The following is a 26851-nucleotide window of genomic DNA, read 5'->3' as shown; positions in this document are numbered from 1 at the left end:
CATCATGCACCAACACTGCTAAGGTAAAGCAGGAAAGCAGATATTTTATTTTTTCAAGCATTCATACAGCAGTGTTCCTGTGGCTGAAAAAAAAAGGGATACTGGTCTGTAATTTCAAAAATAATGATCAGTTTTGGATATTTCTCCAGTTACTTGCCAATCAAAAAGGTTGCTACAAAGAAATCAGAATCCCAGCTTTCCCTGAAAGTTGGATCCTGCTTAAAAGTTGTGTCAGATTTGGAACTCAGGGGATACACCTCAAATTCTCCAATCCCAAAAATATACTCATTCCTGACAGAAAAAGTTAGATTAATCTAAGTGCTCATCTGGATGGAGAAAATAGAAATATCCTAGAAAACACTATTGTGTTTCTTTACTTACTTGTAAAATGCACTGTAACACTCATCCAGCCTACAGTGGGGATACAGAGCCATGTGCTTTGCTCTTTGCCCTTCTCACTGTGGGAGTTCTGTTCAATACACAATTCCTTCTCATTTGAAGGAGCCCATCACTTCTAATAACAACTAAACAAGCAAGCTAGCAAGAAGGCTTTAAAACCAGAGTCCATAAATTGCTAAGCAAATTCAATACTCAAATTCAAACTCAACCTGTTGTGCTACACTGCTACTTTTGAGTTTGAAAGAGAAACTTGGTTTCTGCCACTGCCGGCCCAACTCTAATCTGTTACAGAAGATACCTCAAGAAACTGTAACTCATGTTTCAGACTCATAAAAAGACTGGGATTTCCAATAAACATGAAGGCTTGGGTTCTAAGCACAGCTGTGCATTGATGTTAACAACATTAGCTGCACAATACCTACATTTTACAAGCTTGTAGAACACACTTGGGAAAAGTATATTTGTGTACTTTTAACATGGATTCATTTCACTGCTCTTTCTTCCTCATCTCCTTGTAAGGCAATGTTTTATGACACAATTAGGTTGATACTATTCTTAACAAGTTTGACCTTCAGCTTTATTAGACCAACCTCACAGTCCCCCATGCTCATGTCACCAACACCCAGAGTTAACAAGCACCTCCATCTGTGAGCTCATACCACCATTGAACAAAGAGGGTATTCCCCCAGTGTGCCATTAAAACAAAACTCTCTCAGTCAGCAGCATAACTAGCAAGTACTACATACACCTGCACCCTGATCCAGTGGTCACGTAGCTCAGAGTCCTGTATTTGTGAAGATTTTGAACACCTTGTAAAGGAAATGGGTTCGTCCCCTCAGCTCTTCCAAGACCATCACTACAACACAGGGTGACTTGGCACCTCTGTGTTCACCTCTGAACTCCAAATGAGAGAAATTTGCTTGATAAGCAGCTACATTTTCTCACTCACCTCCCTTGTTTTTCTTCAAATATCACCCATTTTATGATAACTACAGCCCTTTGAGTGTCCCATCATCAGCAAGAACTTTGAGAAATGGCATCTTTCCAAAAGGCAGAGGAGTACTAGATGACACCAGTGCTCTGCTGTAGGTTTTGACTCATTTTGTCACCACACCCCAAACATTTTGGTTTTCTGGTGTTTCAGTCACCCTCTGTTGACTTCACTGCTTCAAGTTTGTTCCTTTTCCTTTGCTACTCTGTAGCAAGACCTCAGACTTCCCCACAGCAAACATCATCAGCCAAGTTCACAGTAAATTACAAAATTGGCCTTTAAACTGATTACCAATGCTCATCAGTTAAATATGTCAATTGGGGTGATAACCACAGAGTCACATCTAAATATCAGGATCCAAGCTTCAAAACTATCAGAAATGTTCCTCTGTTTCTTTAGGGAAAAGTGGCCCTAACATATTTTCAGGTTGCCCCTGTTACCTTACAATTTCCAACAGAAGTCTGTTCTCTAGAGGTGAAAGAACTTGTGCCAGCCCATCAATGCAGGGCTTGCTGACTTCTCCACAGTCAGAGGTGCTGGGGAGAGCTGGACACTGACAGCACTCTCCTGGTCTAGTTTCTAGCCAGAGAAACATCCACTGGCAGTGCCAGGCAGTTGCTACAAATACTACAAATTTGCCCAAGCTTCACGTTCTCTGGGCTCTCAATTTCAGCTGCCAAAAAACTACAACATCATTTCTACTTCCTCAAATGACATTTCTCATCAGATCAATTCAGCATTCAGCAGCATCATTTTAGAAGGCTGGTTGCTATGACAGTGCTTTGTGTTCTTCTGTTAAATGATGTCAATTCATTGGCAGAAAGAAGGAGCTGTTTGGTGTCTTTAGCACTGTTCTTATCAAGAACCAGAACAGTGTAAATGTGCTCAGGAGGCTTTAAAATGCTTGTGGAAATCACAAGCTATACTAATAGAATTTTCAACATCCTACAGATATTTTAAGTGCAAGATGCTTGGGTTGCTTTTTTGTCTGAACATATTTTCCTAACTATAACTACATTTGCAGATGGCTGTATTAGCATTCCACAGCCTGGCTTCTGTTACTGATTTGTCCCAGTATGATCTTGAAACTGAGTGAAGACAGACAAATCAGATTTGTAAGAATAACAACAGGAAAACAGATTGCAAAGAGATACACTTTGAGAAGCAGAGGAGGGAAGGGAAGAAACATCCACCAATAACCATTTCACTTGCTATAATTATTCCTGCTTTTCATAATAATTGCTCATCTGAGATGGATAAGTTCAGAAATTTGTAAATATGCTATTGGAGTTACTGCAGGCTTATTCTAAAAGCGTTTCATATTTGAGCACCCAAAAAAAACTAAATGTGCTTTAGGTTTTGCTACCTTATTCCACCTTCCATCTTTCTCTTCAATCCTTCATGTCAACTGTCAACTATAAGAACCAATGAGCTCCTACACTTTATAGCAGTGTCTTGTGTTTCACAAGAAAAAACAAATCTGAGAAAGATTAGCAAGGGGAGAATATCAAAAGTCAGGGTAAAAAAAATGTTACTGCTAATTCTTAGAATATTCTGGTGTCTAGCTGTGCCCCCTAGCCTGCTCCACCTGCACTAGCTGCACACAGAAGCTATTAAATGTTTAGAGGAAAGAGATAGAAGTGTAGGTCAACACACCTTTGTCAGGGCTGCACTCTAAAGATCTTAATCACCACAATCTGTTCTCACAGGCTTTTGTCAGAAGCTGCAGCTGGAAACAGGAATGACCAGTGTGCCAAAATCAGCTTCCTTTCCTACCTCTAACCCAGTCTCCACCAGCATTTATCTTCATTCCCTTTCAGGATTCTACTTCTCCACAGCAAGAAATCTGTCTGCCCTCTTTGGAAACTTTGAATGCATTCCCTGCATCTAATTTTTGCCTTTGTCACTCCCCTTATTCTCTTACTCCAGCCTTGAAAGTAAAGGAAAACTGTTTGAAGTGAATTCTCCCTTTGCTCTTTCCATAAAACCTTTAAAGATGGCCCTATTCAAAAGGGATCAGGCAAACCAGATCTTCCAGTCATCCCATCTGTGTAGCACTTTCTGGTAACACAGACTTGTCTGTCTTTTTGGCAACAATTTGTGTTTAGCACTTTTTAATCATTATGCAATGCTCCTCCTAGAAAACCCCAAAGCATTCAGTAATCTCCTCCCCTCTCCAAAATACACCTGAAATCAGAAGTGGGTATTTCACATATTTGGATATTAACACATTTCATTATTGTTTATTCTCCAGCTCTTACCTATGAAGGTCTTCATACCACACCACACCACACTCCACTTTTCCCAAAATACCTGAAAACTGTGCTTTATGTAGGGGAAAATATTTTAAGGGTCTTTTGAAGAAAACACAAAAATTAGGTATGTATCCAAAATAAAAAGAGTGAAAATATTAATTTTTACATAAACTCTCTGTTTATAAACTCACATATTTTTCTCAGCACAAATTAAGGGTGCAAAAGAGCAATGGGAGGAGACTGCGCTTTCAGTAGAACAGGTGATCCTTTAAAGTTCTTGTAAAACTAAAATCTGAGAGATGTTCAAGATAAACTGTGATAGAACAAAAAGATTAATACCAACTACATTTAAATTTGTTGGCAGTTTGGCTCTGTTAACCACTGTGTTAATTACAGGTTTCCTGGTTTCTCTAGAAATAGTGATTTCAATAAAATACAGCAAATAAATCTGATGGGAATGGTGGAGGTTGAACTCATCACACCTCCTAAGTTGCTAAGTCAGTTCACATGCATGAAAGAAACTTCCCCAAGGCTAAGTTCTGGATGAGGATTCCCTTCCACATGCAGCCAGGATCACACAGCAACACCCTGCTTTAGGAGGACTGCATCTCCAGTTCTGACTGCATACTGGCCAACAAATTACTCTAAAAAAATCAGTCTATCTCTCTCTCTCTCTCAAGGGTAACAAAACCAGAAGTTCCAAGGTCTTTCTTAAAAGCAATCTGTCAAACATGATTTCCACAGCAGCTGCAGAAATGTAGCTTAGCAAATTCCAGAGTAACAGCAGGACCTCCATGTATGAGGATCTCATTCAAATCCTTCTCAAAATCATCCATACTCAAGTATTTCAGCCCAATTAACTTTACCTCAAGATTTAGCTCAAATCACAACAAGATCATGGGAACACTCAGTTAAATCTGCAAAGTCTCCTGCTGAACAAACAGAGTGGTCCAAGCTGCACTCCAGATTAGCTGAGTGAGGTATCTACAGTAGATTTCCCTAGGACAGACATGAGCATGCTCAGAACTCTGTTTACTTAAGTAGCCATGGCTGCAGATTCAGCCTGGGACAAACCATGCTCCAGTTCCTTTTTATAAAGGCCATATCCAGTACTGCCAGAAGCTGTGAAACACAGGGGATCTGGGGCCATTTCTGGCTAACCATTAATGGGAATACTACATCCCATCAGCCCTCAGATACTGATTGCACAGCAAAGGCAGCATCTAGGAACTGAGCTAAGAACTCTGAATATATTTGTACCTCTTGCCATCCTCTGCCTTGCCAACAGCAGCTGTGGACAAGGGTAGATTTATGATGTGTTTTTCTTATTGAATTTGAAGGTGCCATGTTATTAAACATGATTTCTAACTCCTACAAAGAACTGAGCTCCTTAGCAAAAACCAGTAACAATAATTTACACTAAAAAAGCTTTCCTACACTAAATAACCATTTCTACAAGTGGTAAGAATTTGGCCACATGACAAGAAACTCACAGTGAAAACTTGGAACCTTCAATTCAGACTATAGTATTTAACACTATTGAACAGGCTGCAAAATAACCAGCTCCTGGCTGGACAATGAGAGCTTTCTGTCAGCCACTGCTTCCATGTACACCATGTGGTCAGCCACAAAATTATCCTGTGTTTAGATTTCCAGCTCTGGGAAAACATATCTTAGTATGGAAGTTGGAAGACATGATGTGAAGGCTCCTCCATCTGCAACAATTGAAACTGTGACTGTAAGAAACCTGAGACTGAATTACTGAATTCCCCTTAAGTACTTCACTCAGAGATAACAGTGCCCATACCAGTAAAACCATCAACTTCTGCTTAAGTGAGAATCCAGGGAATAAGTTTATTTCTTAATGGTCTTTTTCTTTTTTTTATGTAAACAGGAAGACTGAAGGTTCAAATAAAGGCAACAAAAAATCTCCTTATTTTAGGCTTGGAATGTTGGCAGCTGACACAAGGTCATAAGGGATAATATAATCCATTTTATTCAAGCTTTACATTCCACAAGACCAGCAATCACAACTAGAGTATTAAACTGAAGTATTAAGCAACAAGGCTTCTCATATCCTTCCATTTTCTGTTCTTGCATTTAAAAGAAAAATTCTATCAGAAGAAAGAATGAGTATGTGCTACAGGAATTTTTTTCTTCACTCACTCAGATCTCCCCTAATGCATCACACATATCAAGGGAGTCTGTGTTCAGTACACCTGACCAAAATTCTGTCTGGCTCTTTGAGAAAACTGTTAAAAACTCAGCAGCCTACATACCCCAAAACATTATCTTTTGTTTACATATCAAATTAACTTTCTGACCAGCCCGTGCTAACAGAAGTAAAGCCTGATGATCCAAAAGTAAGGCACTGAAGAGAAGGATTTACAGGTCTTAAAAACATTTGGAAGATAACACTGCATATATCTTTTCTAGTCTACTCATGACTTCACTTTTTCCTATTAAGTATGATAAATGCAAGGCCAAAGTGCAAAATTAACAATAATCATTGCCAAAAATCTTATGTAAGAGGTGAAAACAAGTCAGAAAAGCAATACCTGATGCATCCAGATGTTAAGCACCTTAGTCATCACCAGGCTTCATCCTCATCTGGGCTTGCATCTGGGCAATCATCTCCTGCATGCGGCGCAGCTGGAAGAGAAACACACCCAAGAGTTGACAACAATTTTGTGGGAAGAAAATCCAAGAAGTCTTAAAATCCAAGAATCCAAAAATCCAAGAAACCTTAAAACTTTTTTTTTTCATGGTAGAACACAGATCCTATTTTTTCTTCACAAACTGAAAATGTCCAATAATTCACAAAACCGATTATTTTGTTTTCTCCATCTCTTATTCTTCAGTTCAGTACATCAAACTTTCACTAAAGATTTGCAAGAATACTTGTAAGGAAAATTAAGTAATAGAATCCAAATATTTTGAAGCCAGCTATGCTTGCAGACCTGTGAATTAATATTTAACCCATAATAAGGAAAAGCAAGTTCTTTAGGTGTGCACAGAGCTACACCTGAGTGCAGCAGCTTTGTTCTGATACAGGTGCTCAAAGCATAAGATCATGTAGAGCACTCATCCTGTGACTATCAGAGAACTCTGCAAATTTTTAGCAGCAGTACCAGCCAAACATGAAAACAAGATTTAAAAACTATTTCAAATGAGAAATAGAAAGATGTTTATAAAATTTGGAACACCAGACTAAACATATTAAGCACCAATATTTTTTACATCTAAACAATTACTTTTCCTGGAAAAAAACTGTTTGCTTAAGGCATTTTCTTATAACACTTAGAAGTTAGTTTCCATTTCATAAAAGGCCACTTTTAGATAAAGCTTTGTTGCTAGTTGTTTTTCCAGAAAAAGATAAAATATTAATCAAAACAAATGTTCCCAAGACAGAAGAAAGAACACTAATATGGATTTTTAAAGTACATATGCAAATATCTCTAATTTGCTTTACAAATGACTGGGTACTTCCTTCCAAGTACAGGTGGGGAAACTCCACATACAGAACTACAAGAGCCCCATTTTACAAGGTGGGAAGGAAATGGGCTGCTGTTTCCATGCACACTGTATAACCTATGAGTCCACCTCAAACCAGAGATCATGCAAAAATCTGAGGCTTGTACAGCAATTTATCTTTTTTAAATTTATGTAGAGAAGTGCTTTCATTTATTTTCAGGGGGAAAACTAACTGAAAAAGTACTCTGTCTAAACAATTATACTCTATCTTCATCCACTCTACCACATTAACCTTTGTGATGTTTGTTACTCCATCAGGTTCAATACAAAAGAACCTGAGACAAATGCTTGAAAACAGCACGTGGTGTTGCTGTTGTTTTGCTTAAAAAAATCCAACAAACTGAAAGAAACCTCACAGAACAAGAAAAACTAACTGCAAGTGCCTATATCACTTTTTCTTGCCTGTTCTCAGATGCAGATTTAGGAAAAAGTAAGAAACAGAAGATTAACTAAAGAGTAAAAAAGATTGCAGCACAGCCAGCAGTACCACAGCTGCCTAAAACTCACTGGCTTATGGACTTATTCTCTTGCTGCAGCAGCACAGGGTCAGAGAGGCTAATTCAGGTTCCTGTGACTGCTGCAGAGATGCCCTCTGACAAAAGGAGATTCACACAGGAACAGCATGAAATGCAGCTAAGTCTGTGAGGATTATTATAAACCCATCTACATCTTTCTGTTAAGTACTTAAAACAAAAAACTTCTGATCAAGAAGATGGCAAAATGTTGCAGGAAGGAGGAAAAAAAAGCAGAAAGTTCCCAAAATCAGTGCTGGATTGATTCCATGATACAAGAAAAAAGAAAAGCTTCAAAGATCAACTTGTAAATATGTAAGACACCTGGTCTTTTGAACTGCTTCTCTGCAGATTTACCATCAGAATAAAACTAGCTTTTTGTAAGCTCTCCTACTTGAGCTTTCCCAAGAGCACTCCAAGCTGAGCCATGAAACATTCCCAAAATAGAAACCATTCAGTAATCACAGGGGGAGATACTGCTGCACACATATTATGGTGATTGCTCAAATGCAGAATTCTGCTAATAGCCAACATTATATTTTAAGACTTAAATACAGCACTGAGAATTGTATTTTCTTAACTTGAACTGATAAAAATATGCCCATAGCACAGAATAAATCAGATGCTGCATATGACACAAATATAAGGTAGCAAAAAAGCCCCAGGAACCCTACTCTGCTCTAACGTTAAGAGTGTAAAAGATTTTCCTTTTCCATCCACATGTGGTGTTTTTGAGACCTACTGGTGAAGTCACAGTCTTTTCCATTAGGCAAGGAATGGCAAGTTTCTGAAGCTATTTTAGAATAATCCAGTAGAAAACCTTTCAGGCACAAGGTCTGTGAAAAAAACGAGGCACGTCGCTGTCAAATTAAGAAAAGGGAATCAAGCTCGATTGTGCTCAAGGAGTAACCATGCTAGTCTCTTCAACAATTCCTCTTTGAGTAGAGAACAGGACACAAGAGCTGTTCCTCCATGTTACACTACAAACAAAACCAGCTCATGTTCACCTTTCTGGACCTACTGAATAGACAGAAAAACCTCTGCTCTTAATAAAGGAGAATATAAAAGAATCACACCAAAGACTGAAATTGATGTCATGTCAACATCTTCATTCCCTTTGCTGTTGGGGACTGCAAGCATCGAGGGCAGAAAATTACTTTGATCTTGCTCAGCAGAGTCCTCTCACTTGCAAGGGCAGCATTGATATATTTGTGTCCATTCCCCAAAGAACAGATGCTACAACATGACAGCAAAGGGCCAATGCACATCATGAGTGGAAGGAAGCTAGGAAACAATGTTTGGAAATCTGTTAAAACAAATAATTCCTGTAAATTCTCAGATAACAAAAGGCAAAAGAATAAACATAACCTTGGTATAAATGCCCCTTAGTTTACTTATGTCAGGTCTACAATTTAGTTCAAACAATCATGCAACCACTGCAGCAAACCAGAAAGGAAACAAACATTTAAAATGAGAGCTAAGGTTACAGAGTTAAAAGTGAACCATACATCTGGTTAATAGAATCCACACCCTTTAGAGAAACCACAGACACAGCTCTGCTGTACCCACAGAATTTCATCTCAATACCAACAGACACTATTCCTGTTTAAACAACATGAACAAATTCTCAGCCAACATGCAGGTATCACAGGAGGAGGAGAAATATTAAGAAATTAACTATATTTACTTCCCACTGATATGTTTCCTCTGTACCAAGTCTGATTATTTCTGCCCATGCCTTTACATAAGAAAGGCATAAGTGAAGATGCTGCAAGAACAGGGAAGATGGAAAACTGCAGATAGTGGATTTTCTAGTGAATGTTCCCATAAGAGCTCTTTTGATTAAATATACTTCCAATACCAAAGAACACAAGTAATTTTGTTAACTGAAGACAGGAAAAATATTCCTGATAATTTGGAAATGGGGCTACTATTAAGATAAATGTCTTCCATAGGACATGTTCACAAAGAGCAGAAGTCACTCAGGCCACAGCCATTGAGCTGTGCATGCACTGTTCCTTCAAAAAATAGCTAAAAGAAACAAAAAAAAGCAATTGCTCAAAGAAAAAGAAAAAAAAAAAGCTTTTGCATTATAATTCCTCAGAGATTCCCATTGCAAATTGGGGTTTTCTTCTTAGGAAGTTCTCCAGGACTAAGACTGCACACTTCACAGGGCAAGGCTGAAGCATTCTGCCCCCTGCACTGGGCAGTAACATCCCACAAAATAAATTAAACTTTAGACCTGTTTTTACTTCCCTCAGGTCTGCAGGTCTTCATCAGCAGCCATGCCATCTCTTCCCATGGAAGTTTGCCTCTTACCTCTCCAGACAATAATTTCCCCAAGCCCAGCAGGAGCTGGCAGGTACCTGCACACATCTGTCCCATCCTCATCCTCACAGGGCCACTGCTGCCCCCCAGCCTGGCAGCCCCACTGCTGTTACCCCTCCTGAGTCCCACACTGACCCAGGGCTCTTTATCCCATCTGCCAAAGGGTTACACACGTTCAGAAAGTGGAAAAACAGAGAGAAAACAAGTTCAACATTGTGTTCATTCTACCATATAGAGCCCACTGCTGACCAACTCCACTGAAAACAGAAGTGTGGAAAGATTTGCCCAAAGTCTCAGGGTAGCTCACTGGAGAAACCCAGAGGAGTTTATTCCTTGCTGTTTTCATGTAATCACAGCTTTAACATATTTCTGGAAGTACTACCTGTCAAAAACTTCAAAGGTTTTCATTAACAGAACATCTTCAGAGTAGGAAAAATATAGCACAAAACTACAAACTTTAAGTTTGTGCCCACTTACACTACAACATCAAAATCATCTGTTCTGCATCATATTTACAGTAAGGAACAAGAATATCTTTATGTCTATTTTCATTTTCCAGCTCTAAAAAAACAGGTCATCACTTGCAAATGAGCAAAAGCAAAACCAGACTAAGCAATAAATCCAAAATGACAGATTAGCAATCAGAAATTGGCTGAACTGGGGACCACATCCTTTGGCATAATAAAAGACCATTTAGCAAAAGTGATGCCTTGATAAAGATGATCCTGGCACTAGTTCAAGCATTCATTCCTTCCAAGGTTATATAAACCTCACCAAACTGTAAATAGAACATCAAGCACCGTTACTGATGGGAATGCAGAACAGGAGGGGAAATGGATATTTGTTTTCTCTGTGAAGGCCATGGAATGCAAACCCATTTCCTCTGTGCCTATTTCCTCCACAGATTTTTCCCAGTCTGCACCTTAGGGATGATTTAGAGATGAAGAGACTTCATACCAGCTTATCTACAGAAGATTCAGCAAAGCCTCTTGATCTCTTTGGAACAATAGAATGCAGAAGTTAAAAATGTATTTGTTTTTTCAAGTTCTAACCTAATCCCCTGCAACTTCAACAGCAATTATTCAGAGATGATTAGCCCCAGAGGAAACTTACAAAGACTGTCCCCTGAGAAATTCAAAATTTCATCCCTTTAAGCCATGTTATATAAAAGACACATTACATATTTATATACTGGTCTATTTTGACCACTCTGTGTCAATGCATAAATAGAAAAAAAAATTATATATATATATATATGTTTAGTGCCTGTCATATCAACAGTTTCCATGGAAAATATTTATAGGAGACTTTCTTCAGACATAGGTCTTAAAATAAATAGTTCTACAAGGATACCCAAGATTCTACTGAACTCCTAGGCATGGACAATTTACACAGTTCAAATAACAGGAGAAACAGTTATGACTTAAATTCTTTATGTCTACTTGTCTGCTTGGAATCATGAAGGGAAAATAGAAAAACAAACAATCTTTTCCAAAAATGCTCTTGACTTTTTGAAGCATTCAGTGCTGCTGGCTATCAGCTGATGGGCTCCTGCTGCTTTGCACATGCCCCAGTAAATGGGGCAGTTAATTTGTGTACAGAACACTTGCAGAAGTTCCACTCTTGTATGTGCACAGTCATCAAGTGTGCTTATGCTGCTGAAAGGCAGTTATATAGTGATAAATATGCAGCTCACTCCAGTAATTCATATTATTAACTACTAATTATGGTGATAATCAGCTGCTTCTGTATTTCCTTATGGGAAATTTTTTCCTATTTATAGCAGCATGCCAGGGTTAGCCAATAGCAAACCAGGGTCAGCTATTTTTAAATATGGATGCTATAAGGGAAAGAGGAAATGCACAGACCAAAGTAAATTTCAAAAATTTCCATGTATGGGAATCAATTTTCCACCTCAGAAACACACACAACTGTTTGTAGTTTTTTAATTTTTATTCCAAATCACTGCACATGTGCAATGATCTTTCCTGCAGTCATGGATGTGGATCCAAGCTGAATTGGATAAAAGAAGGATAAAGAGAAAAAACCCCACTATCTTACAATTGGCAGTAAGTCTTCAGCTTTCACACTGCAAGTAGTAAAAGCACTGGCAGCATACTGCTAGAATTTCAATATCAGGCTAAAAATTTCTGAGTCTCTACAACTTCAACATAAAAATTCTAAGCTAAAAGGCCTAGCAATAACTTGGAAACAGAGTGAGAAATCAGAGTGTGAAAACACTGATTTCATAAACTGACAGGCACAACAAAAATACTATGATGTAAGTCAAGGTTAAGATGAAAAAACACATGTATTAATTATATTATGAGATTTTTAAGACTCAAGCCTATTTCTACTCCATAGCCACAAGACATAAGAATAAATTTATTGGTAATGTGCTTGCAGTAAGCACCTGCATATCTGAAATGACATGAGACTGTCAGTCTATCCCACCACAGCACCCAGCATGTGTAGCTGACAAACATAAATTAATTTCAATACTTAAAATAGCAAATATCCTTATGGAAAATTAGCACCCAAACAGGAAATGATAAACATTCTGTCTACAACCAGGAGTGCACACCACCTCCCATCCACACTGCAAGTGACTATAAACAAAACACAGCAAGGGCCACTTGTATGGTCAGGTTCTGCCTGTCATTTTGCACAGCTCCATTCCTACCTGCCACAGGCAGCAGCTGATGCAGAAAACTGAAATTGGAACCTAGCATGGTTTATTAAAGAACAAGTTTTAGAAAGCTCCTCTTACCTCAGCCTCTTTCTGCTGGAGGATTCTATCCTTGTCCACCACTTCCTCTTCAACAGGCCTATTGAAGAAAAGAATGCATTGACAGCATAAAATACAGAAGTAAAAATCTCCAAGAACAGATTAAAGACTCATATTTCAATTAATATAACATCATCAAAGTCTACATTCTTCCATACAGGGCAAATTAGGACATTTTAAAAATCATGCTTCCCTTTTGTAAAAGGCCATTTTTACCTCACAGACTCCTGTTATTCACTCTCCATTTCTTAAAATTCGATTTCTTTACTGCTACAGGGATTTTTTTTTTTTGCAATTTACTTCAATGAAGAGATTTCCTTCACTATCTATCTATGGTACAAAAATCAACCACTAAAAAGCAGTGTAGGCTATTTCATTTTTTCTTTAACATCAAAATGCTTTGCTGAATACTTCAAGAACAAGTGGAATGTGGACAAAAGTAAGTTACTATCCAAAAAGATGCAGCAAAGGTAGTTGTGGATTTTTTGCATTAAGTTGCCAAGAATTAAAAAAGATAATGAACTCCATAAAACACACAAATTACCAGAAAAGATTGTTTGGGCTAAACTTCTCTCTTTAGCTACACATGAAAGAGCAAGAGAAGCAGTACCTCCCTAAGCAGATAGACTGGGGCCTACTTAACTTTGCCCACTAGCATTCATTTTCTTCAAGCAGACATCATTACATAAAACCTATCTTGCTTGCAGGCACCTTCTTCCTGCACATTCCAATTAAAAGCATAGAGAAAAGGGGATTTCAGCTGCTTATAAGCACAGCACTTGGCTATATATTATTCCTCTTCAAGAAGAGCATTTCATACAAATTTCAGAATTCCACAGATTGGAATCTCATCAGAAATAATTGTTTACAGATGGGATTAGTTAGGAGGAAGAGCAGATCCCCTGTCAGTGGGCAGTGAGGAGCAGCAGAGCCCAGGGCAGCCCACACTTACTTGCCAGTGCGTTTTAGCCTCTCGGAACGGAAATTCTCGTAGTGCAAGTCTTGGGTCACCTCCTGCAGGTCCTGCATGTGAGTCCTGGAACATGCAAAGGGCTATTGAACACTCACTAAAGCAAAGGAAAACACACTTTTATCTTCTGTTTCTGTTTTATCTAACTAATGTATTTACCAGAAAAGTGAATCCTTATAGACCAAGACAGGCAGAACTCTGCTTCCAAGTTCATTTATCTTTAATTCATTCCTAAGTGCCCCACCAATATCATTCAAAGACCCAAAAGATGCTGTCCTCCTCTTGGTCATTATTATTTCAGCTGACTTGTTCATCCCAGTTTTTGCAGTGTTAAGAACTTGCAAAGACAGTAATTCAGAAAGATACTTTAATTCCAAAAGTATTTTATTACTCTTAAGTGCTGTCAAATTATAATTTGTAACTGGGAACTAGGTGGAGCTGCTTGGCTCCTACAGCAGCTGACATTGCTTAACAATTTCCAATAGCCAAGAAAAAAAAGGAAAACCCACTTGCTCCCAGTGCCCAGCAGAGGGCAATCCCTGCCCAGTGCAGACCCAATTTGGAATGACACAACGGAATTTATTTCCAACAATAGCAAAACATCGTTTTTTAAAAAAATCACTTTAAACCATTTACGCAGGCAGAATATCCGTATCGGCTAAAATCATAACGGGGTGGGGTATCATATTTAACAAAGGATTTCCCCTACTGCTAAGAAAACTGCACTTTGCTTTTGGAATATTCTTCACTTTGAAGAGTATTTTAAAAGCCTTTCTGCCCCACCAACTGCACTATAACAAAACTTCAGTTGGTATATACAGCCATCAGATAAGTTTACATAAGGCATAAAATCATCACATATTTGGCAACATAAAATGTAGAAAATGTTTTCTGAATTGAGAGATCAGAGGGTACAGCAGAAAAACAAGCTGCAGGGGACTAAAATGTAACTCTCTGCTGGCATCAGGGCTGGTTTTAAATTAAGGAATGAACGTTGCCATAGGTTTGTAGCCATTGTGGCAGTTACGTCAGCACAGGAGATGGGATCACTTTACCATTACTCACACCAGCATTGTGCGCAGCTTGAGGAAATCATTGTGCTCTGGATTTTCAACCTCAACAACTCCCCAGGGATACAGGCGGCCTCTGATTTTTTTCCCCTTCACCTCAATAAGTTGATTGGATCCAATAACAGCAAAGGGAATGCTAGCCTAGTTGAGACAGAAAAAACAAGTTACTGTTTTGATTTTTGGCTGGTTAGTTTTTGTATTTTGCTTTGTCTTTCTTTTAAAGAAAGCACAATGATTCAAGTAACAGGCAAGAGAGGGGGAAAAGAAATGTTGACAAACATTCTCTACTAAAACCCTCTCACTTTAAAAAACCAACAAAACCCATTTTAGGCAATGGAATCTCTCCTTATGAGCACCTGTAGCTGTGTTAGGACCAATTTGTTTTAACAGAGGCCCAGAAGGAAATGACGCCTCACTTTAGGAACACTCAACTGTTGTTCAAGTACAGTTTGGGCATAATGTGTCATCTGACATAACATCATGCATGGAGAACAGCCAACAGAAACATACTTCAGATGCAGAGTGAAGTAGCTAGAAAGAGAATTTCAGACACATTCTTCAAACACCTTTGCAAGCACAAAGAGGAAATTACTTCAGTAAAACCTTGATTATCTGCTTTAACACAAGGCAAGTTGTTAATTAGTACAGCAACTATAACACCCACAATCTCTCTCCTCGCTCACATGTTAAAACATTTGAGTCAGAAAACAGACTGCAAATACTAGTTCAAGGTGAACAGTGGTTTACACTTAAAAGAGGAAAGAAGAGAAAGTCATGACACACTACACTTGGAATTCTGATGAAGCAGAGACTGGAATAAAAGGGATTATAATTCAAAGTCTACACACAAAGAAAACTGAAACTTTCAACACATTGTGAAAGGAATAAAGTACCTTTAGGCATGTTGTAGATTGAAGAACTACAGCAGCAAAATGATAAACTAGGAGTGAAACTTGCCTTTAAAACTCTAGTTTGTTCTTTAAACTCCTCATCTTCATCAGAATCTGCATCAGGGAGCTGATAAATCCTAATGCCGTGTTCAGAAATCTCATCCAGAACCTGAAAGTTTGCAAAAAAGAAAGAATAATACTCTTAAATCATTGAAGAAGTATTCAGTTTAAAATATATGAAATTGATTAACTAATCTGTCACAAATATTCACCTGACTCAGTGTCCAAATTGCAAAATAGCACAAGCTTGAAGATTTTTAAAAAGCACAAAAGATAAAAGCATTTTTTGAAAACACAGCAAGTAAATAATTTAAAAACGCCGTAAGATTTACAAGGCAAATACAGAAGCAAAGTGAGGTTAATATGAAAAAAGAGCAGAAGTAACAAGAAGGAAGTCATTAGTGACAGAATCAAAACCATTCACCCCCTGTCAAAGTATATTTTTCTGCATTTCATACATTCAAAAACTGTAGAAGACAGTGCCTAGTGCCTCTTGAATCAAAAAAGATAATAGCTTATTATCCACTTAAACTGAGAAAGTCATTAAAAATCCACTAAGAAAAAGATCCTGTCCTTAAATAGTTTTCATTAATGTCTGAGGGTAACATAAAAAATACAGTATCTGTATTCCTAGGCACATTCTTTTACTAATGAAATCACTGCAGGGGTGAGCAGACAGCATTAACTCCAGGCCTTTGGCAGTTTGAAAGGGTGGCACAAGTCAATTCCTTTTTCAAAACCAAAGAGAATGTTTCTGCTGCCACACTACAGAATATACTTAAGTCAGCTCTTGTCACTGCAGCAAATGCACTGACAAGAGTAACTTTCAGTAAAGGAGTGTGGTGGTATAAGAAAAGCATCAAGAATGCTGAGATTCCACAATGACCCTCTTCGAAGGGATCCTGGATGTTTCAGCAGAATAGGGGAACTGTGCAAACTTCCCAGAGCAGCGACTGTAACCCCACAAACAGCACCTGAACCCAGCAGCTGCCCTGCTCAATGAACTCTCAGCACAGACAAAGTGTGGGCAAATTCAGGGAGAGTTTTAAAATAATGGTAAAAATATTTAGAAGAGCCTATGTAAGGACTTGTGATGCCATTACTGTGTATACAACTGGAAATTAACTTGGCAGCATGAAAACAAGCAGACTTCAAATAGAGAGATCTAAATGAGCCTTCTCTGAGTATTGCTGGGTTCCTCCATCCTCTGTCATGATGGCAACCAACAGCTACAGTATAAATGAAAATTGTCCAACCAGAACTTGGTCATTTAACAGGTGTTTAAAAGAAAACAATTCTCCAGACCATTAGCAGAGGAAAGCCCATCCACAGCTGTTCCCTGACATTGTTTTCCTGCCAGGTATATAAACATCCCCCGCACTCACACACGCGTGCACACCGAGTACCACGAGCCCCCACCAACACAGAGAGCAACATTTTATAGAGAGAAAAGAAATTTGGGAGTAAGTGTTGCCAATAAGTAAATAAGACATTCACACAATGACGTTTAAATCAATGGATTTTGTTACTGTTTTGCAAAATGAAAGAGACCTGAACTGTCACCAAGTGACAATAAAAGATGCACAGCTGGGATGGGTGGGGCAGCACTGCAGCTCGATGCCTTTAAGTAGTTGCATAAAACAAGAAAGCACATTTAACCTGGCTGAGATCTTTGAGATAAAACTCAAGTGGAACAATAACGGGAAAGCCAACAGCAAGGGGTGCTAGAATAATATATTACAGCTGTTAAACCTAGTGCTTTCCTGAAAGGAAAAAGAATTGCAATAAAAACAAACTGCATTTTATGCTCCTAACAATGAAACAGCATTTTGCTTCTTCAAAACTGAATTTTATTGGCCTCAGAGGATTCTGTGTTCCTAAAGATTAGCCTTCCCATGGGAAATTAAAAAAAGTCAAAATATTAGTTCCCCTCTCATGAAGTCATTCTTTTGAGCATGTTTCCTTAGCACCCTTGCATGGCACAGCTTGTGAAACTGCCGTGCATTTCTTCCCACTCAAGAGTTTGAAAAAATAACTTTGAATTCCAGAAAGCCCAAACAGGAATTACTCCAAGCTGGGTTTCCTTTGCAAGCACCACAAGCTAATCTTGCTGCTTAATCCATAGCGGCAAAACAAAAACATTTTACTTCAGATTGATGGCCAAATGGCAGAAACATCTAAAAAAAGTAAGACTTCAAGCTGCGTCAGCAAAGCAGGACTTTGATTCCTACTCTTGATTAGAGACTCTGTTGGCCAAGATGCTTTGAGTTAGAACAATATACAGTAGCTTTGATTTTCAAAGCTTTGGAAGCACATTATACATTTGACTTAATATAAACTCAGTTTGCAGAGTGACCTTTGCCAGCAGTATAAAAATAATGAAACTTGTTTACCTGGTCCCTAACCACTCCCTTGGACTACAGATATCCTTCTTCTTGTTGTACTTAGCAGTGCATAAATGTGGTGTCCATATGTCCAAGTCCAGACTTTTTTAAAGATCAGTTAGTCAAAAGTTAGTTAAATTCCCAGTGAATTATATTTTTAAATAATTAATGTTCCACTTAAATACCTCCTTCAAATCTTTCAACATCATTCTGTTGCCAAATGCTGAACCAAAAAGTAAGCAACTGTGAACACTGAGCCTGAAGTACACTGCTGAAGGGTGAATTATGGGGGTTTTACAAAAAGTGGCAGCTCCACAAACAGTGTGAGATAAAAATCTTACACAAAGTCAGTACAGTAACAGAAAAGGAAAAGCAATACAACCTGCACAATCAGCCACATTTTTGCTTTATCATTTCCCTATGAGTTCCTTCAATTTGAAAGCAGTGCACCTGTCATTACCTTATAGTATTTGTGGAGGAACAAAACTAAAGTTCAAGAGTTGGGACAGAATTTCTCCCAGCAAGATCCAAAGGTTCTTCTTGTCTCAATGAACAGACTTTTTAAAATTTCCTTCCTCCTTCCACGTGGTTCACCATAACGCTGCTCATTTCTGTACAAATATCTCCTTATCTCTCCAGTGGATCTTTGCCTGCATTGCAGACAAGGTTCATACAGTCACACTGTCCTCACTTTTAACTTTCTCAAGCACTAAGGGGCACTCTGGCCACTGCTCTCAGACATTTCCACTTCTCCTTTCAGGACTGTCTGAACCCTTGCTACAAATTGTGTTGTTACTGGGTGCACTGCTTTGTTAAGATGCATGAAGCCAAGAACAGCCACATTCTTAGCAAATGTAACTGGCAAAGCACATCAGCCTTCAGTGAAGCCTTCCCACCTCACACTTCCTCAAGATTAGGTCCTTGGCCAATACAATTTACCCCTCTTCAATTAGAAATTACTTTATATTTGTCTTTAATATTGTATGGGTTGCTCTGTTCTCATAATCAAGTGTTAGACCTACTCTTCTCTTCAGCCTCTCCCTCTCCTTCAGCGTCAGGGTGTCAGCCTTGGCAATCACAGGGACAATGTTGACCTTTCCATGAAGAGCCTTCATGAACTCCGCATCTAATGGCTTCAGTCTGCCAACAAGTAGGGGAAAAAAAAAGATTTAAAATAGGCATGGAGTCTTGTGTTGTTTGTTTTATAACAGACCAAATGTATTAAAAATTATTTATTTCAAGTGTCCACATAAACAGTATTTTCAGAATAAATTAAGCCCTTAAACTTAATGCCTTTGCTTATCAACTTGATTGTGCAAAGTTTAAGTTGTAATTAAAACTGTCTCTATACAATGAAGTGGATATTAAAAACATTTATGTTTCTGGGTGATAAACAATGCAGTACTGACTGCCTTGAAACAATATTGAATGTAAAAGGGGACAAAGTAAAGGAAAGCCCTAATCTCCATGGACTGTTTTAATTGCACTGGCTAACTGATAGGTTGGGAACTCAATTAACATTACAGCTAAGTTACCAGTTCAAGTAATGAACAGACTTATGAACTTTTATGAAGGCACAACACTCTAAAGTACAAAAGCTCAAGGTTTTTCTTACCCATGCCCAAAAGGAGAGATGAAATAGAAGCAGCAGTGGACTCTGTTGTCGATGATGTGGCGCCTGTTCAGACCACTCTCATCGTGGAGGTACCGCTCAAACTGGTTGTCAATGTAGTGGATAATTGTTTTGAAGCTGTGGTATGGGAGGGGGGAGAAAGTCAAGCATCTTACATCAGCTTTAAATAATAAGGAAAGAATCAAAACACTACTGTTACAGAAAATTCAACTTCCTAGCATTTTATCCAGTACTGAGGAAAAATATTTTGATAATGCAAAAGAGTGTTTTCATAACAACCACCAAGAATCAATTTATGCCTAGAGCCAATTTCAAGTGTTACTCTGTTCACTGGATAAAAAGTTCAAGTGCAAGCTCAGAAAAAAGCACTTGGTACTGAGACAACATAGGAACAGAAGATTGAGGATTTTTCTGCTTGCTTTTCTGGGGGTAGGGGCTGAAGATTTGTTTTTAAACTGGTTGATGAATGACATATCCCGGATATCCTCTTGATTTACAACCCTGACCCTAGAGCCAGGTTTCTATAGTTACCTCTGAAAATTCTGGTATTCTGTTAGAATTAAGTACAAATACGTTTGCAAGTCATGAACTCAAGCATCACATGATTTATTAAGCTATTTTTGTTACCTTACAGAATTCTTTTCTGTTGGCAAAGGAAAAATCTACTAAGTTCAAGGCAATTTAAAATATTCCCTACAAAGACGTAAATGTGCACATTTCTGACCACAGATTAATCAGACCCAGAGAGCAGTGACTAGAGAGAAAAGAAAGCAACACATAACTAAAAAGATAATTTTAAGCTATTCCAGAGCATGCAGACACCTGCAAACACCATTTATATAAAAGGACACTTTATATTAGGTACTGCAGGGGAAGGGAACAGCTGACATAGATAAGGTGAGGCAGATGATTGTGTATCATGAACATGTCTTAAACTACTTAAGAAAAAACTAAGCAGAAAGCTTGAGAAATAGGAACACCCATATTTCTGTCGCTGAGAAAACACAAACTTGATGAGATATATTTAAGGAGGAAACAGAACAGATAAAAAAAATTAATAATTTGGAAAATGAACACAGAATGCTGGCAAACACTGAATTAGGCAGCAATGTTTTACCCAGGGCTGCATGGCTGCAAAGGAGATAATAAAAGAAAGTAAAAAGAATGATGCAAGAGATCCTAGAGGGAATTTGATTCTCCAAAGCTAAGTAAGGTTTTGGATTGAGAAGGAATAAATCCACAGTAGAATTTATACACACACATTTACATCATTGCAAGATTTGGCTATTCCAAGTAATATTAAGAAGACAACAAAGCAAAACACTGAATTAATTGGGTTTTGACCTTAGTGCTACTCATTAGGAAACAGCATCTTAATACCTAAATGTGCTAAAACACATAATATGGTTTTTGTTCCTGTTAATCTTCAATACCTCTCTTAGCTGGTAAAAGGTAACGAGACTGAAGACATACAAATACTAGGACAGAAACCAAACACTAACAATGGGAAAGAACTATCACACATTTCTCTGGCAGTGTCATTAGTTGACGTGCAGTTTCCTAGGTCTAACAGCTCTAATTTTCCCAGTAAATACGGTGTCAGTGTCCTGTACCTCCTGACTTCCGGGAAACACCTGGCTTACACCACACTGCGGTCATTACATAGGAGATAGCACATCCTGTATTCTAACAGCAAACAACACAAACGCTGCATTTAAACCCACTGGGGGAAAATGAACAATATTATCAAGCTGCCAAAACCTATAAAATATAGCCTTAGTTAAAAAAAAAAGCAAAAGAAGAAAGAAAAAAAAAATTAGCAGCAGCCAAAGAGCTGAGAGCAGCTATCAAAGAATGACCTGTGACACTGCAAGCAAGATGAAATAGAGTGTGATCAGCAATATCTAACAAGTTCACTTATAGTCTGTTTTTGTCAACCACTTTTTGAGGCCAGATATCAAAGTAAATCTAAGCATCAAGCAATTTTTTTCCTCTCTTGATTAGATCCCCTCTGTTCTGATGGAAGATGTTATTTTAAGGACACGCTTCTCTCATGATCCCAACGTACTTATGCATGGAAAGACTTTGAACACGTCAAACCTCCCACCACAAAGAATTTTGCTGTTCTCCAAACACACCCCTAAACTGATGCTATGAGCAATCCTAGGTGTGGGTCTGATTCTAGAATACAGAACTCCAGCCAGCACTAAAGCTTCACACAGAATCTTTAAAAAATCACCAATGGTTAACTGTGGTTCACCTCCACCATACCTCTCATACTGTTTTAAGTACAATAGCATGCAGAAAACAAGAATTACTCTACTTCAGAAAGTGTGTTGTACTAAATCTATAACAAATCATTTCCCAATCCAACACTGTTGTTTTTCCAACCCAGCCCAATAGATCTCCTGGACACACTCCTACTAGCACAGAATCCTAATCAGTACTTCTTTGACACAAAATACATTAAAATTTATTTCAGGTCCCACCCCTGAAAGTCAAACTCTAAAATTTAGCTCTTTCATCAATGCACAGAGACTAAAAGCCATTAGGGAACCTACTCAGGAGAAAGATATTTGAAACTCTCTCAGCAATTGCTACCTCCTAGAGACACCATGCCACTTTGATTTACCTGTGTTCAAAAACAGCCTCAGTAAAATTTGTCACCTTGAAAAACAAGTAGTCTGCACAAATTGCAGCCCTCCCAAAAAAAGGGCTTTATAAATCTTGGATCATGATCAGCACTATCTACTGGTGAACCATGATTGCGGTAAATGCTCCTGAACACAAACATAAGTTCAAGAACATGAACTTGCTCCTTCCTCTGAACTAGCAAGGAAGGAAGGTGGTTGCTCTGGGTTAGTCTTCACTACAGCTCAAAACAAAGAGTCTGCCCATCCACGTCCCCAAGACATCCTGTAAAGATTAAGAGACTTTGTCAAAATGACACTTGCCATGGCTGAAAGGCTTTTCATGTGACATAAGTGGACTAAAGAGATACCATTAACTGCATCTTTTTATTTTGTAAGATGTAAGTACTATTTGTTCCTGTAGTGTATTTGATGTTTCAGATTTGTCACATAAAATTACGTGTAACTTGTTCTACTCAGCTCTGAATCACCACAGAATGATTCTGTTCAGAAAACCTCCGAAAAGAAAGGGGAAAATCTGAACACGTAGGTCTCTAAGAAACATCTGAGCAGAATAAACAAAGGGCATTAGAACACAATCAACAGGAAGAGCTCTCTCCAACACAATGCACAGGCTGCAGAGCTCTCAGCTCCAGCGGAAGGAAGCTCTAGTCAACAGTGCACAAAATAAGCAAAACCATGATGCAGCCCAGAAAGATGCCTTTTTTGTTATACCAAAAGTTCCATTTTTTTCAACTTATTAGAATAGGAAAAGTGGAAGGAAAATAAAAATCTCACTAGAGCTTCACTTTCAGACTTTCATTTAGTGTATTACAGAACTTCACTGCCTTCACTTTTGCTGTGCTCCTACATCTACGCCATAGAAAGAAGAGAAAAAACACCTGATAATAAGAATACTGAAGATACATCACTCTGTCACTGCAAGATTGCAAAACATTCTATTAGCATTATATATGTTTATTTTATCTGCTATTTATTTATTTCCTGGTTTTTAAGTGAAGGACTCAAATCAACCTGTATTAACTTTGTGTTCCATTTCTCTGCACAGTGACCCTTGTTTGCCTTGGGATTACCACCACCACAAATAAAGTGTCAACAAAATTAACAACTAAATAAAATAAATATTGTTGGCACTTCTTAAAAGACAACCATGTGAAAATTCAAAGTTTTAATCCACTAAAACTAGAAGCACCCCAGTAAGGCTATCTCATCTTTATTTGAAAAAATTCATCAGCTTTCCACAGTTAAAGAGAATTGCCTGAATGTGATTATTTGGAAATTACATTTATGAATTCAGTTTGTTACAAAATGCCCCGTTCCTCTGTAGCTGCTTTACAGATTTCTTTCTTCATAATCATTATGTTAAAGCAATTATGTATATTTTCCAGTGTATCTACTGACAATTATTTCATCCATTAAAGGTTGTCGTTGATATTTAGGCCAGAGAGAGCCAAGTGGTAACTTCATCATAAAAAACCACCAGTTCTACCCAAGCTGCTGGTAGTACATATAGAGCACAGGGAAAGAAAAAAAATGTCTTAAAAACATGGACACTGGATGGGCCAGAGACACAGACAGTAAAAGACAAAAAGTGTCCCCCCACCAGAATTTTGTTCTATTAGAATGGCCATAGAGACAAAAAGCTGACTGCAGTGCTCAGAGAAACTTTTTGAAGGAGAGGCTGTTAATTTTGAGGCAGAATCATAGACACACTCTACAAAACTGTTAAAAACATCAGAAGTGGTTAGAAAATTGAAATTGGAAATTGTAGAAAGTACCAGACACACTAGAATAGTGTTTGTGTAAGACACACACTTTATTGACAAAGCAGTATTTGCACACATACCAGTCCTGGCTGTTAATGGCATCTCCATATCCTGGTGTGTCAACTACAGTTAAACGCAGCTTCACCCCTCGCTCCTCTATCTCTACTGTGGAAGCTTCGATTTGAACTGTCCTCTCTATTTTCTCTAAAATAAAGGAACATTTGGATTGTTATTTGCCTATCAATTCCTGCAGAGACCCCCACAGGAGGAACTGCAAGCTCAAGGTGTGTAACCTGCATGACATAAAATATTTTATCAAAATACACAAAGTAGTAAGCAGAATTTAACACCACGTTTTTGTAAGTAAACAAGAAATGATGAATTAAAACATGGGTTTACTTATGACAATGTGCAAAAATAAAATAATAATACTCAGAAGCTCAATAGATTCTTTATTAAAAGGTTATTTACACCTCTAACCAGGATTTAAGGCACTACAGACAAAAAGCAGTGAGAAGAAATTAGAGGGGATTACAGTAAAACCACATTTAGATATATTGATACCTAAAAGGTTTGGGAGGTGTTTTTTTTAATACCAGCTAATAAAGAAACAAAAGCTGTCTTTCAAAGGAAATCTAAATAATAAAATGACAGCCCAACAAAACATAATTTAGAAAATTTAAATACAGCATGACAAAGTGGTGTAATGGGTGAAGAATGAAGCAATATTAACTGAAAGAACAAGAAATTTTATAGGGTGGAGTGTGCTGGAGGAACTGCAAAACCACATTTACCTGCAGCTCCAGGAATATAACGTTCTGGATAAAGATCAGTCAGGAACAGACTGTTAATTAAAGTGGATTTTCCTAAGCCAGACTCACCTACAAACAAAATAATTCAGGTTATTAAGCATATATACTTTTAACTCCAAGATTTTTAAAGCACCTTGTCTTTCTCCAAGCCCACATCATGGAGGAAAAATAATTTGTTCATCAGGATCCACCCTAGCTTTTGATATAAAAACATCAAAGGTTCAGCTAAGCACTTTGAAAACACTGGAAAAACAAGCCTCCAGTGTTTTCATAAATGTAACATGAAAATTGTAAGTTTACTGTAACAGATGTCACAATAAAAGCTGAAAGGTCATACAGCACTTGGACTATAGATCTAGAGATAGCTCAGTTACTTGAGAGAAATTACAGCTTTTTTCATTTAAACTTACAAAATCAGGAGCTGTAACTCTCCTGCTGAAAATTTCTGAGAGCTTGAAGGTTTTCCTAAGCTACAAATTGAACCTGGAACACTGCTGGGAAGACAAATGAGTAAAGCAATTCCAAACTAATAGTCAAGTTCTGCTCCCTTACACTTAAGCCCATACAAGTTCCATGAAACTGAAAATCATCAAGCAAATTATTCAAAATTCACCTGAGAAGTTTCATAATTCTGTAGCTTCAAATGATACAAACTTTGTCCTACATCTAAGTAACGAAGTTAAACATGTAAATTTAACTACTAAATCTGAGTTACAAAAAATTGCTTGTTTCCTAACTCAAGGAATCAAAGGAGTCAGCATTTAGACCAACTGGCCATATTATTTGAGATGAAAAAATTATTTGTGTTTCTTGTCACAAACTACATGACACAAGAACTCTACAATTATCACAAACTACCTGTTTATGTCACAAATACTGCTGAATACTGTCATCAAGTAATCCCAAATGGTACTCCAGAGCACATTTTCATTTTTCAGACTGCTACAAGAGAGTCACTGTGGACTCCTTTTGCACATGCAAACCATTAAACTGATTTAATGTAAACATAATTCAACATCACTAGGAAGAGCTTTGTGCCTACAGGACTCTCCATCAAAGAGACTCAGAGGTGCTCATTGACAGAAAGGCAAATTAGAGGTTTATCTCTGACACCAGAGTGAGTCAGTACAGAACAGCAGAAAGCACAACAGCAGCATCACCATTTCAACAGCAGGACACTCACTGGGTGCATTCATGCCTACGGTGGGGAAACAAGAGAAAGATTAAACAACCACCCCTGTCATCTGACAATGAATCAGGAATGCCAAAATGTCCTGCTAGCTCCAAGTCATCATCTTCAATCACTATAAATACTCCCTCCTACTAAACATGACAAAACAGTAACAGATGTAATTAGAAAGTGTATAGAGGTTCAAAGCTTTTTCTACTGCTAACAGACAATTGCTAAGTAGGAAGATGTACACATCTATGTGAAAGAAATGTTGTTGTATAACAGTCAAAAATACTTAAAGAGCTCACTTACCAACCACCATGAGTGTGAATTCAAAGCCCTTCTTCACAGATTTCCTGTGAACCTGGTTGGGCAGATTAGCAAATCCCACATAGCCTGCCGAGTCGGAAAACTGACAAGAAAACAAAGGTTGAATATAAATGAGATCCCCTTCCCCCTAAAAAGCTGAAAAAGAGTTTACTTGATTCAACACAATAAAGTGCAGGGGTATATAAAGCACAAGGAAGAATAGAGAATTAAACCATTTTTGCTGCAATAGCAAAGCAGACCTTAAAAAGGCTCATTTACCAAGCAAGCTGATATAAATAGAAATCAGATAAGTACCTTGAGCTACAGA

At 38.0% G+C, this 26851-nt stretch overlaps 1 protein-coding gene across 3 annotated transcripts in view; it reads right to left on the bottom strand.

Annotated features, from left to right (window-relative positions):
- The window catches only part of LOC115909741 (septin-2), a 33809-nt gene that overhangs the window by 1200 nt on the left and 5758 nt on the right, over positions 1-26851 (bottom strand). For all 3 annotated transcript variants that reach the window (XM_030959295.1, XM_030959294.1, XM_030959296.1), the window contains 10 exons: positions 26527-26626; positions 25026-25112; positions 24312-24435; positions 19797-19931; positions 19204-19321; positions 15805-15906; positions 14843-14988; positions 13760-13843; positions 12790-12847; positions 6204-6297 (listed from right to left, as the gene is read on the bottom strand). In XM_030959295.1, coding sequence (XP_030815155.1) covers positions 6229-6297; positions 12790-12847; positions 13760-13843; positions 14843-14988; positions 15805-15906; positions 19204-19321; positions 19797-19931; positions 24312-24435; positions 25026-25112; positions 26527-26626 — 1023 coding nt within the window. In that variant the 3' untranslated portion in view covers positions 6204-6228. The remainder of the gene's footprint in view (positions 1-6203; positions 6298-12789; positions 12848-13759; positions 13844-14842; positions 14989-15804; positions 15907-19203; positions 19322-19796; positions 19932-24311; positions 24436-25025; positions 25113-26526; positions 26627-26851) is intronic.

Source organism: Camarhynchus parvulus, chromosome 15 (genome assembly GCF_901933205.1).
Source record: "Camarhynchus parvulus chromosome 15, STF_HiC, whole genome shotgun sequence".
NCBI lineage: Eukaryota > Metazoa > Chordata > Aves > Passeriformes > Thraupidae > Camarhynchus > Camarhynchus parvulus.
This window is presented reverse-complemented; position numbering and strand designations above follow the sequence as displayed.